At 53.3% G+C, this 12469-nt stretch overlaps 1 protein-coding gene across 1 annotated transcript; it reads left to right on the top strand.

The window, feature by feature from the left end:
- Window positions 1-2779: 2779 nt before the first annotated feature.
- On the top strand, window positions 2780-11563 carry ACTR1B (actin related protein 1B). The gene is made up of 11 exons (XM_037527895.2): window positions 2780-2976; window positions 4985-5049; window positions 6230-6305; window positions 7361-7486; window positions 7817-7941; window positions 8173-8389; window positions 8515-8607; window positions 8694-8868; window positions 9966-10027; window positions 10247-10287; window positions 10479-11563. The coding sequence occupies exons 1-11, from the start codon at window positions 2929-2931 to the stop codon at window positions 10579-10581; spliced, it is 1131 nt and encodes a 376-aa protein (XP_037383792.1). The 5' UTR covers window positions 2780-2928; the 3' UTR covers window positions 10582-11563.
- Window positions 11564-12469: the final 906 nt, after the last annotated feature.

Here is a 12469-nt window from a genome sequence, read left to right as displayed (position 1 = left end):
TAAACCAACTTTACCTGAATAAAAAAATAAATTTTAAAAACTAACTCAAAATGAGTTAAAGACCTAAATATAAGAGCTAAAACTATAAAACTCTTAGAATAAAACACGAGGCAAAAGCTTCAGGGCACTGGGTTTGGCAATGATTTTTTAGTGATATGGCATCAACGCTGCAAGCAACAAGAGAAAAAATAGACAAATTAAGCTTCATGAAGAGTTTAAAATTTTGTACACCAAGAGACCCTATGGGGCCTCCCCGGTGGCGCAGCGGTTGAGCGCTGGGTTGCGAAGCTGCCCGCGGCCTCTGTGGTGCCGGTTCGATCCCCGGCTGCTCCCCGGCCACCAGAGGAGGGTCCCACATGGCGTGCAGACCTCTCCTGCCACCCGCTGCTCCCCTCAGCAGTGTACTTCGGTCCTTCTGCCTGCTCTGCTCCCTGCTCTGGCTCTGGTGAATTCTCTCACCCTCCCGCGCTTCTGACTGTACCCAGCACATGCATAAACAAAACAAACAAATAAATAAATAAATAAAACATGCCTCTATTAAAAAAAAAAAAAAACCTATTAAAAAAAAAGTTTAAAAAAAAAAAAAAAGAGACTCTATGAACAGAGTGAAATGGCAACCCACCAAGTGGGAGAAAATATTAGCAGATGATATATCTGGTGAGGTATATATATATATATATATATAGAGAGAGAGAGAGAGAGAGAGAGGACACCTTAAATTCAATAGCAACCCAATTCTGAAATGAGTAAAAGGACTTGACTAGATACTTCTCCAAAGATGGTATAAAAATGATCAATAAGCAGGGCCTCCCTTGGTGGCGCAGCGGTTGAGCTCTGGGCTGGGAAGCTGCCCACAGCCTCTGCAGCGCCGGTTTGATCCCCGGCGGTGGGACACATGTCTCAACAGACCTCTCCTGCCACGTCCGCTGCTCCCCTCAGCAGTGTATTTCATCAGTCTGCCTGTTCTGCTCCCTGCTCTGGCTCTGGCGAATTCTCTCACCCTCCCGCGCTTCTGACTGTACCCAGTGCTTGTATGAAATAAATAAATAAATATTTTTTTTTAAAAAATCAATAAGCACATGTAAAGATGCTTAATATCACTAATCATTAGAAATTAGAAATCATAGAGATTTACAAATCAAAACTATGAGCTGTCATCTCATGACCGCTAGGATGGCAACTGGGAGGAAAAACAGAAAATAAATGTTGGTGAGGATGTGAAGAAAATGGAGCCTTGTATGTTGTCCTCAGCAATGTAAACTGGTGCATTCACTATGGAAAATGATTGTTTCTCAGAAAATTAAAATTAGAATGACCATAAGATCCATCGATGCCACATCTAGTTATATATTCCAAATAATTAAAAGCAAGGTGAAAGGAGTTCTGGCGATGAATGGTGGTGACAGCTGCACAACATTGTGAATGTAGTTAAGACCAATGAACTGCACCTTTAAAATTGGTTAAGATGGTAAATTTCATGTTATATGTTTTTGCCACAATTTTAAGAATGAGGAGAAAGTTACACAAGCACGAGGTAAGTTAAAAATGGTTCAATACAAAAGTTTATATTGCAAAAAGAATTCCCACTCCATTCCTTGTCCCCTCCCATACTGAAGTCTTGGAGATGTCTCAGACACTCTTTGGAAACATTCATACACATAATATTCACTCTGTCTGGCTTTCCTTGCTTTGACTAGCTGTATGTCCTGATGTGCTTCTTACCAAATTACAAAGATCTCCCTCAATATATTTAACTGGTGCATTCCATGAATGCATAGAAACCAGATACACGTGATCATTCCTGTGATTCTATTTGCATAAAGTTCTGAAACAAGCAAAACTAACCCATGGTGTTAAAATTCAGGATAGCAGTCACCTCAGAGAAGCGAGGTGACTGAAGGAGCGGTGGTTTTCTGGTCATGTTGTTTCTTAAACCTAATGACCATCATACAAGTGTGCTCACATTGCAACAAGTCATTGAAATGTATGCTTAGGATTTCTGCACTTTTCTGTATGATTCTGTGCTTCAATTTTACCAAACTTAATCTCGCAATCTAGTAGGAAAGTATATACAGAGGCAAATAACTAAGGCTCAGTTTGGTAAATGAATTTAGAACCCCATACCTTGCACTGTGGCAAGAGTGGACACCAGCGCGGCTGGATGCTGCTTGCAAACTACTCCCAGATGTCGCCAGCTGCAGAACCCTGGGCAAGTGACCTAAGTGTGAGGCCCCTGGTGCCCACATCTGTAAAGTGGGAATAATATATTAGAGTCACTGCACGGAGTTAATATAGTCTACCAAGAGGGGATAGAGGTGCTCGGCGGGAATAGAGGCGCCGGGCAAGCGCACAGCAGGTGATCCATAAACGCCGGCTACCAAGTTACCACGAAATTGTAATTTTCACAAGGAAAAGGCTCCTCCCCAGGGCTCAAAAAAGAAAAGCTTTGAGTAATACATCCAGCGCCAGCCTCCTCGAGCACTGCACGGTCAAGACGGAGCGGGGGTCGAAGGTGCAGGAGCTCAAGAAACACGCCTTCAGGTACAGGTGAATTGGCAGCTCGCCCGACTGTGCCCACCGCCCCTTTAAGGGCCGAGCCATGACATCATCCCCACACCGCGCAGCCTACCTTAGAAGCGCCCGGAGTCCTTCCGGCCGCCCTCCATTGGCTGGCACGCAGGCCGCTGCCCCGCCCCTTAGCCCGCCGCCGGCCGGGGGCGCCGGCCGTCAATCCACCCGAGCGGGAGCGGTGATTGGCCGCGGGGCGCGCCCTCCAGCTAGCCCCGCCGGGCTGGCGTAGGCTGCGCGCTCGGGGTGGGAGGGGCGCGGCGCCGCGTCTGGAGCCGCCGCGGTCCCTAGTCCACCCGCCTGCGGCCCGCGGGTCCCTCCTGCAGCCCGCCTGCTGGGCAGGGCCGGCGCGGCCCGGCCATGGAGTCCTACGACATCATCGCCAACCAGCCGGTGGTCATCGACAACGTGAGGCCCGGCAGCCGGGGGGAGGGCGGGCGCCCCGCCCCCGGGGGCGCTCGCGGCGGCGCGGGGAGGGACCCCGCCTGTCTCGGCTCGTGCACGGCGCGCCGCACCCCCGCCGCCCCCTCCCGGGCCCCGCGCGCCCGCCTGGCCGCTAGCCCGGGCCTTGGGGCCAGTCCCCAGCCGGCGCCGCGGCGCCCCTGCTTGAGCCCTACCCGAACCGGGCGGGGAGGTACGGGAGAGGCAGGGGTGACAGCGGGGCGGCCCTGCCGGTGCACCTGTGCGTCCAGCTCAAGGATGCACACTTTATTTTTTGGTTGATAGTAAGGGCCTTGGGCAGGTTTCGACCCTAGCCCTTGGCCCCTCTTTCGGTCTCTGTCCCTCCAGTGGAGGAAGGGTCGCATTTGCCCCTTTGCACACCGCTGGCCTCACCTTGTGGAGGTTAGCCTGGTGACCTCTACAACAGTACCCCCCAGGCAGTCCAGCCAGAGCCGACTAGCCCTGCTGGGCTCTTTTCCGGGGAGTGGTGGAAAAATGCATGTTAACCTCTGCCAGCCACTTAACCACCAACATCTGGTTGGCCCTGTCCCTAAGTGCCCCGGTGCTAGCAGAAATCCACAGCTGGTAAGGGAGTGGAGAGAGTCCAGGACCACTCTCCCCGGACCCATAAGCAGTGTGGGATAACTGGAAACATCAGAGGAAAGATGCCTGGCTTCCCTGTGGCCTTGTCCTTCAGCACTGGGGCTCAGCTTGCTTTTAGTTGCACTAGAAGGATTTCTGGCCTCGGAAATTTCCGGCGCATAGGGAGAAAATGAAGTGCTGGTTCTGTGGAACTGCCCCCGTTTTGGGGTTTCTACTTCAGGCATGTGAGCTTTGGAGTTTTTGGTAATGACTCACTTCTCTTTCTGGGATCTGTCTCCCTCCTACGTGACTCCCCTCCACCCCCATGGAATCCCTGAATGGCAGTCTTTTTTAGAGTACCCATGTGGGCTCCCTGAGTCATAGCAGTGGATGTTTAATAAAAAGGCTAGAACTGGGCTTGGGGGTCCTCCCCAGCAGGCCATAGGAAAGACCAGGCCACTTCCTTTTTGAGTGGGCAAGTAATTCACTTAAGCTAATCAACAAGCTTGAGTTCAGAGGGCTACCTGCTCGGTCCCTCTGGGCTTCCAGCCCCTCCTCTGTAACTTTTGTAGTGTTTACTTCTTCACTATACATCCAGAGGGTTGTGTTGCTGATTTATTCAGTGAGTGGGAGGCTTCTAGATTCTAGGTTCCCTTTAAGATCCTAAGTCTAACTTCCAGTGCCAGGACCAAGCTCTTCTTCACCTGTAGTCTCTGAGGAAGCCACTTACAGAGAGTGCCAGTTGTCCCCAAGCACACAGTGATCCTCTCCAGTGGGCCATGTATGTGGTCCTTGTCCACTTTGGGAAGACAGTGACTGTTTTTCTTTAAAAAAAAGAGAGAGAGACACACACTTAGGGATTGCTGCAAGCTCACTTTTGGGGCAGCTTATGCTGTGGATTCCTCCTGCCAGGAGCTGACCCTAGAGTATGCAGAAGCACATGTAGTTTATGGTTTATCACAGTATTAACATTTGGGGCTGAGTAATTCTTGGTTGTGAGGGGATGACCTATGCATTATAAGATGTTTAGTAGCATCCAGCCTGGCCCCTACCCACTACATGCAAGAGCTGGGTGTACAAGGGAAGCCACCAACCCACTTCCTAGGCCACACTTCCTCGGTCTGCCTAAAATGGAGAGCTAGGCTGCCAATAGCACTACCTCCTAATTTATCTCCACATTCTCCAAACATTGTCAAATTTTGGAGAGGGGATGCAAAATCACACATTCCCCCCCATCATCACCACCACCAGTTTTGAACCACTGGCATTCTTGTAAATGATCTTGCCATGGGCAGGATCTTTGGCTGCCCCCCACCCCAACCCCTGGCCTGTCACAGGAGGCAGCCAGCTCTCTTTGCTGCAGATCGGAGTTAAACATTGTTTTCCCTTGCAGGGTTCAGGGGTGATCAAGGCTGGCTTTGCAGGAGACCAGATTCCCAAATACTGTTTCCCAAACTAGTAAGTGTTGCCCGAGCAGCAACCCTGACCTTTTTGTTTGCTTCCTGGGAGAACATGGGCCCTGTCAACAGCTCTCGTTGAAGACAACTGTTGCCCCCACCTGTAAGAAAAACACCAAATTTGTGAACTTGATGCTGTTGAAGGATCTGAAAGGACAAGAGAAATGCTCTGGGCTTCCCCCTCCACTTTGGAGTCTGATTTTGGTCTCTCCTGAGTCAGGGAAGCAGCCAGCATTCCCCTGGGGACAGGGTGTGGTAGCAGCAGAAAGAATAATAGAGCTCCCAAGAGAAAGAACTAAACTAGTAGGGAGCTGATGTGCAGATGCCCATTCCTCCCAGGAAATCCTTTCTTCAGGACTTGTTTACTTTCAGACTCTAGAAAATATTTTGTTCCAGTCATGGGGAGTCTTTCCCCAAATGGTGCCATGGTGGCAGGGGCGAGGGGAAAATGAAAACGGGAACAAAGCCTGAGTGCCCCCTTGGCTGCTCTAACTCAAGGGGGAGTTTTCCCTCCGGCATGCCTCTTCTCAAATCCCGGAGGCTTTAGAGTTTCAGAACCCAGAGGGTAGAGGGGGATCCTAAGGTCCTCAAAAGAGACTGGCTGCACGAGCCCTAGGCCTGGTCTGCGAACAGCCAGCTGGAGCACCCAGTAGGATTTCAGCTTTCAACTCCACTTGGGGGTGTCTACAGGTTCCTGTTGATGTGCAGGGAACTTGGGTCAAATTTTGGACTGATAGCTTGTCCATCCATCCCTCTAAGAACGGAATCTCTCTCCTGAAGACCTGACAGTGGAAAGGGGCAGAAGCAAGAGCTGGGTGTACAAGGGAAGCCACCACCCCACTTTCTAGGCCACACTTCCTGGGTCTGCCTAAAATGGAGAGAGTGGGCTGAGTCATTGTGGCTGCAGAAGCTGACCCTCTGCCAGCCCTGAGCCACAAGAGTGCTGGCATCCCAGCCTTCTCGAGGAGGGAGGGTGGGTAAAGGAAGGGCCACCTCCTGACCTTGTGTGTGCCGTCCTGCCAACAGCAGGACTGCTCTGCAGTCCCACACACACCTGAGCTCTGACCCTTGCCCTCTGGAGTGCAGTTACGCTCTTGACCATTCGGGTTGGACTTTGGTGGTCCTGGATGTGCATTCAGTGTGCCCCCCCACCACCTCACTGACTTTATCTATCATCACAGTGTTGGGCGCCCCAAACACATGCGGGTGATGGCTGGAGCCCTGGAGGGGGACCTCTTCATTGGACCCAAAGCAGAGGTAACACCTGGGAAGCCTACCTTTGCCTGGGCTTGGGGTCCTCATAGTCCCAGGAGCATTGATGGAGAGGTCCCAGAAATCTGTTATCTGGGACCACCAGCCAGACACCCTTCTGGGCTTTTCTAGATTCCCACCCTCAAGTGCACCATACTGCACTGTGGTCCCTTTGCTTTGTGTGCTAGGGCGATGGCTCCTGCATGGGGGATCACCAGCCACTTTGTGCTCTCTCTCTTAGAAGCTATGTGGAAGCTACAGGGAGAGGAGCTGGTTAAAAAGTGATTTAAGAGTCTGAGTCACCTGGCCTTGACAGCTGACCCAAACAAGAGCCATGGGGCCACCACTTGCAAGCTGACTGGGGTGACTTGCCTAGGGGCTACATAGCCAGACGAGGTCCCCAGCAGAAAGCGCAAATACAGGGTAGGAAAGAATACCAAGCAAATGCAAGGGATCACATTGTGGGGTACTGGGAAGTGGGGGCAGAGCTATGGTACAGATAAGGGCTTTTAGGAGATGGAGTCAGAGCCACAGCTGTGGTGAGAGGTCAAGCTGCACTTGGCGAGAAGGACCATGCTGTGGGGCATGTCAAAGAGCAGGTCTATGCAGGAGACGTGGGCACTAGCCAGAGAGCTGGGAGGAGCAGTGGGCAGCAGGAGGAAGCCTTGCAGGTTTGTTATGAAGAGCTCTGGCAGTAGCCATGAAGCAGTGGAGATGGATGGAAGTTGGGCAGTGGGTGAGGAAGCAAGGAAGAGGATGTCAGTGGTCAAGGCAAAGCCCTGGGAACATGAACATAAGAACAAGCGGAGGGACTGTGTGTTAGGAGGGAGCACATCGCCAGCCTCTTAGGTCCCTGGCTTGTTGACCCTGACTGGGCTCTGAGGGCCTTAGAAGCTCTTGGAATGGACCTGTGCTAAGTTCAGGGCCTGTTTTGGGGCCCAGGGCCACGAGTCAGCAGTGGTGGTTCTCTTCAGGGTAGAGGTAGGGGCAGCTTCCAGAGAGCAGAAGGTGGTTGCTGGGTGAGGGACCTGGTGCCACATCTGGCCTCCCGCACCCCCCAGGAGCACCGGGGACTGCTAGCCATCCGCTACCCCATGGAGCACGGTGTGGTGCGAGACTGGAACGACATGGAGCGCATCTGGCAGTATGTCTACTCCAAGGACCAGCTGCAGACCTTCTCTGAGGAGGTGTGGCAGCCAGCCCCTCCCACCGGGCTGAATCTGTGGGCTGTGCCTACTCCCCACTCTGCCTCCTGGTCAGGTTTCCTCTTGCATTCCGATGGGCCTGCTACTCTACATTGTGTGTGTGGGGCGGGGGAGGTCCACACAGTCGGGTGCTGCCACCAAAATTTCCAGAGTCCTGGAGCTATGGAAGAGTAACTGCTGGCAGACAAGGGGCTAGTGCCCTCGGGAAGGATAGCAGGCTGTGACTACATAGGTGGGGTGGAGGCGAGGGGGTCGTTTTAGGGCCTAGCGTGTTGTCTTTGCGCATGCTGACAACTCTGCTCTCTCTTGTAGCATCCTGTTCTTCTAACAGAAGCTCCACTCAACCCTAGTAAGAACCGGGAGAAGGCAGCAGAGGTGTTCTTTGAGACCTTCAACGTACCGGCCCTGTTTATCTCCATGCAGGCTGTGCTTAGTCTGTGAGTGCTTCTAAGCCCTGGGGTCTCCTAAGTCTCCATCTTCCCCATGGCCCACCTCCTGCTCAAGATTACCCCATATCTGACACCCACCCCCTCCCCATGACTGTTACTTTAAGGGAGTCCCTCGTCCCTTTTTCATACCAGATAATGCAATGTCCCAGGGTTCCTTCCAGGGGTGAGGAGGTCCCCAGGCCTCAGTGGCTGAGGTGAAGGGATGCTGACCTGTGATAGGTACGCAACAGGACGCACAACTGGAGTGGTTTTAGACTCAGGGGACGGGGTCACGCATGCTGTCCCCATCTACGAGGGCTTTGCCATGCCACACTCCATCATGCGGGTCGACATCGCTGGCCGTGACGTCTCCCGCTATCTCCGGCTACTTCTGCGAAAGGAAGGAGTCGACTTTCACACCTCGGCTGAGTTTGAGGTTGTCCGGACCATCAAAGAGGTGATGAAGGGCCTGAGGTTATGGGGTGGGGAATGGGAAGCAGTGGGATCGAGGCGTGAGGTTGAGCGCAGTGCTGCGGGGTCCTGGTGGCAGCCTTCTGAGGGTCGTGTCCCTGCCCACCGCAGCGAGCCTGCTACCTGTCCATCAACCCGCAAAAGGATGAGGCTCTGGAGACAGAGAAGGTGCAGTATACCTTGCCAGATGGCAGCACGCTCGATGTAAGTTTCCAGGCCTGGCACTGGAGGGCAGTGGTGACGCTGGGACCTGGAGGAAGAAGAGGCCTTCTCAATTCTGTCTTCCAAAGGTGGGGCCAGCGCGATTCCGGGCTCCCGAGCTGCTGTTCCAGCCAGACCTGGTAGGGGACGAGAGTGAGGGGCTCCATGAGGTCCTGGCCTTCGCCATCCACAAGTCCGACATGGACCTTCGCCGGACGCTCTTCGCCAATATTGTGCTTTCTGGGGGCTCCACGCTTTTCAAAGGTACCATCGTTTGGGAGGTGGTGGTGAGACTTGGGAGACCAGTAGCAGCTGGACTCTCAGCCTCCTTCGTTCCCCGGAGCCTGGGACGTGGCTTTCCATGGGCTTTTTGATGCTCAGTGAACATTTTTTTTTTTTTTAGAAAAAAGTTTAAAATTAAATTCTCTTTACTTTATAAACAGATGATAAGTCTACATGGGGTCTGATATGTATTAAAGCCTCCCTTCTGCCATTGTCCTCATCACCCAGTTCCCTCCCCAGGAGTTACTGGTTTCTCAGACTTGCTCTTGGTAACATCTGTGCATAAATAAGCAAATGTGCATTTCCCCTCACCCCCCCTTTTGGACACAAATTGTACCGAACTCTGTGAGTTCCTCATCCTGTATCCTTCACTTGGCATCACATCTGGGAGATCTTTCCTTGTCAGTGTAAGTTCCTTATGTGGCTGAGTGGTCTTTCACTGAATGGGTGTGTATTTAACCGTTGTCCTGCCGGTGGCCTTGGAGGGAGCTGCGGCCACTTCTAATCAGAAGGAGCTGCAGTGGAGAATGTCGTATATTCTTGTCTCAGTGATGGGAATCCTAGGGGGCTGCTGAGTCAGAGTGGGCATATGCATTTTTCTTGGGTAGATATTTCCAGTTTTCCTGCCAAGAGGTTGTGCCACTATGTCCCTCTCCCCAAGTTACTACTGAGAGCCCCCACCATGCCCTCCTGTGTGTGCTCTTTACCCACCTGAGGCATAGAAGTGGTAGATGCTTTCTCCTGACTTGTCACTTGCCTTTGATTTTGCTTCTGGCGGGTTTTGGCTGCTGGTGTGTTGAGCGTAGAGGAGCGTAGGAGCTGGGGAGAACTGTGTGACTTGGAGTTCCATCTCATGTTGCTCTTTGGAAGCTGGGTCCACCTGCAGGCCTGGTGCCAAATCTTTTCTGCCCTTAGTGTGACTCTCCCCAACCTTAGTTCTGGAAAAGAACCACTGAAAGAAGAGCAGCAGTAGTTTGGGAGGGAAGAGGGACTGAGGGAGCACCAGAGGTTAGCTGTGGGGGAGCTGGTGGTAAAGCGGTCAGATGTGGACCCTGGTTCAGCCAACCTTGTGTTTGCAGGCTTTGGTGACCGGTTGCTAAGTGAAGTGAAGAAGCTTGCCCCGAAGGATGTCAAAATCAAGGTGAGGTGACAGGGAGCGTGGGACGCCAGGCCGCCTTGCCCCACGGAGGAAAGGGCAGGTGCCGCCTCCAGACCCCCTCTCACATCCTCGCCCAGCCATGCTTCTCCCCTCTTGGCTGCTCCTGCTGCTGGGTGGGGTGCAGAGAGGGTTGGGTAGGGTGCCTCTGGGACTGGATGTGGTGTGGGATGGGGCAGTTACAGGGCTGCCTGCTCTCTCTAGATCTCCGCCCCCCAGGAACGGCTGTACTCCACATGGATCGGGTGAGGCGGGGCTCACAGGGAGGGCTCTGGGAGGAGCATGTTTGGCCCTGGACACTTCTCCCAGGGTTGCCCCAGGCAGGTGGGGGTGGGTGGATTTCCCTGCCAGGTCAGGGAAATAGAGCTGAGCGTCAGGTGAAGGCAGTTGGCTCTGCCCTCGGGCCCACAAGAATACTGTCCCTCCCTCCCCGCAGTGGCTCCATCCTGGCCTCGCTGGACACTTTTAAGAAGATGTGGGTATCCAAAAAGGAGTATGAAGAGGATGGCTCTCGTGCTATTCATCGTAAAACCTTCTAGTGCCCAGGAGGAGGGTGTAGTGTGCTGGGAGGATGGGGAGAAAGGGGTGCCAGAGCCCTTGACCCTCTCTGGCGTGGGCTCACACACTCGGCCTCGGTCCCCTGCATGCCCGAGTCCCTGGCAGGTGGTGCAGCAATGCTTCCCTGCAGCCCCCAACACACACACATACACACACACACACGCACGCACACGCATGGATGGGAGTCTTGAGTTGGAGTGTAGGAACTGAGGAGCCCAGCTTTGGGTTGTTCTGGGCCTTACCCTTGGCAGGGCTAATTAAGCCTGTGGTTCCTTGCTCTGACCCTCAGGGCTGCATCCCTGAGCTCTAAGGCCAAACACCCAATGCCCCCTTTCCTCTAACAGGATCCTTTCAAGGGCCCAGAGTGCCTGGATGCCTGTGTAACTAGCCTTGGGGGGTGGGGAGGAGGAGGGAGCAGCTCCTTGCTGGTGCATCTCTGCTTCCTCGCCTGACAGATTAGCCCAGAGGGCCCAACCTAGACATCCCTGACCCTTTCACTCTCTCTTCCTGAGCGGATGTGTTGGTGTAGACTGATGCTGGGCAGTCTGCTGTCCCCAGTGAGGGGTTCTGGCCTGGGGTCCAACCCTTTGGAGCCAGACAGAGGATGTAGGGGGTTTGGGCAGCCACAGTTGGTGGCGCTCACCCTAAGCACTTCATTGACCCACTGCCTCTCTCCTTTACCCCAGTACCCTGGACAGAGAAGGGTTTGTGGTCTTCATTTGCAATGGGGAAGCCATAATCAGGAGTCAGACCTAGAAGGTGGGAAGGGGGCACATTTACTTCGACCTTCCCCCCAAGAACGAGGTCTCCATTTACCCTGTGGCCAGGACCCAGCTCCCTCTCCCAGATATGTATAATAATTTAACACAGTTGCCTGAAAAAAAAACTTTTTTTGTAAATCATTATAGTAATAATTATGGACAAAACCCAGTGTGTGGCTGTTTTCTTGTGGTTCTTTGTGCTGTTGTTTGTTTCTCCATCCCTGGGGACTGTGAGAGAAAGGGCCGGTGAGAAGGCAGCCTGGCACCAACTAGCTCACAAGCCTGAGGTTTCAGTGGTTGGCCGGGCAACATGTCACGGGAGGCCCTAGGGCTGGGCTCCCAACCAGGTGGCAGAATTCCCCTGCCTCGTTACCCACTTGCCATAGTCCGGCAGGAGCAGAGAACAAGGCTGGCTGCTGGGGCTGCCTTATCCCTAGACGGCCTCCTGGCGGGTGGGGCTGGAGCGTCCTGCAGCCACACACTCACTGTCTGAGCACCTCTGCCGCCCCGCGTCAGTGTCACACAGGCTGATAGACCAACATGGATGCAGGCTCAGTGTCCAAGCAGGCCAAGGAGGAGAGTGGCAGGGAGATGGAGAAGGCTGCGTTGAAGAGCTGAGCCCTAGAGGAAGGAGCTGAGCAACAAGGAGAGAAAGGATGGCTGACAGTCAGAGGGTGCAGTGAGAAAAGAGTTGGGAAAGAATCTGCTCTTTCCTTCCTTAAGCATTTGATGTGTGTCCAGAAGAGTGCCATCTGTGTCGGGACTGTGGTCAGTAAAACAGCTTCACCTCCCCAAAATATACAAATCAGGGGAAGAAGACAAACAGGCAATTCTGGTACAGAGTTGTGGGGGCCGTGGGGGCCATCCAGCCCAGCAGGTGGGACAGGCTGCGTTGCACAGGTACAGGAGGGTTCATAAGCCAGATGGGGGGAGGGTGGATGGAAGAGCTCAAGGAGACCCTGGGGCCAGTGGGGCTGGAGAGAACAGTGTAGACCTGGGCGATGCCAAGTCAACCAGGAAGGGGAAGTACTTTCTTCTCTCTGTCACTGAGATAGACTAGGGTAGCTGGAGCCAGCACATAAAGGAACTTGAGAGGGTTTTCAGCTGT

Source organism: Talpa occidentalis, unplaced genomic scaffold (genome assembly GCF_014898055.3).
Source record: "Talpa occidentalis isolate TD23 unplaced genomic scaffold, MPIMG_talOcc4v2.1 talOcc4.5, whole genome shotgun sequence".
NCBI lineage: Eukaryota > Metazoa > Chordata > Mammalia > Eulipotyphla > Talpidae > Talpa > Talpa occidentalis.
This window is presented reverse-complemented; position numbering and strand designations above follow the sequence as displayed.

Excerpts from the sequence above, each read along its gene's own strand:
- ACTR1B (XM_037527895.2), top strand. The coding sequence starts at position 2,929 with ATGGAGTCCTACGACATCATCGCCAACCAGCCGGTGGTCATCGACAAC. Across the intron at positions 7,487-7,816 it reads TGCAGACCTTCTCTGAGGAG|CATCCTGTTCTTCTAACAGA; the intron begins GTGTGGCAGCCA and ends TCTCTCTTGTAG. Across the intron at positions 7,942-8,172 it reads ATGCAGGCTGTGCTTAGTCT|GTACGCAACAGGACGCACAA; the intron begins GTGAGTGCTTCT and ends GACCTGTGATAG.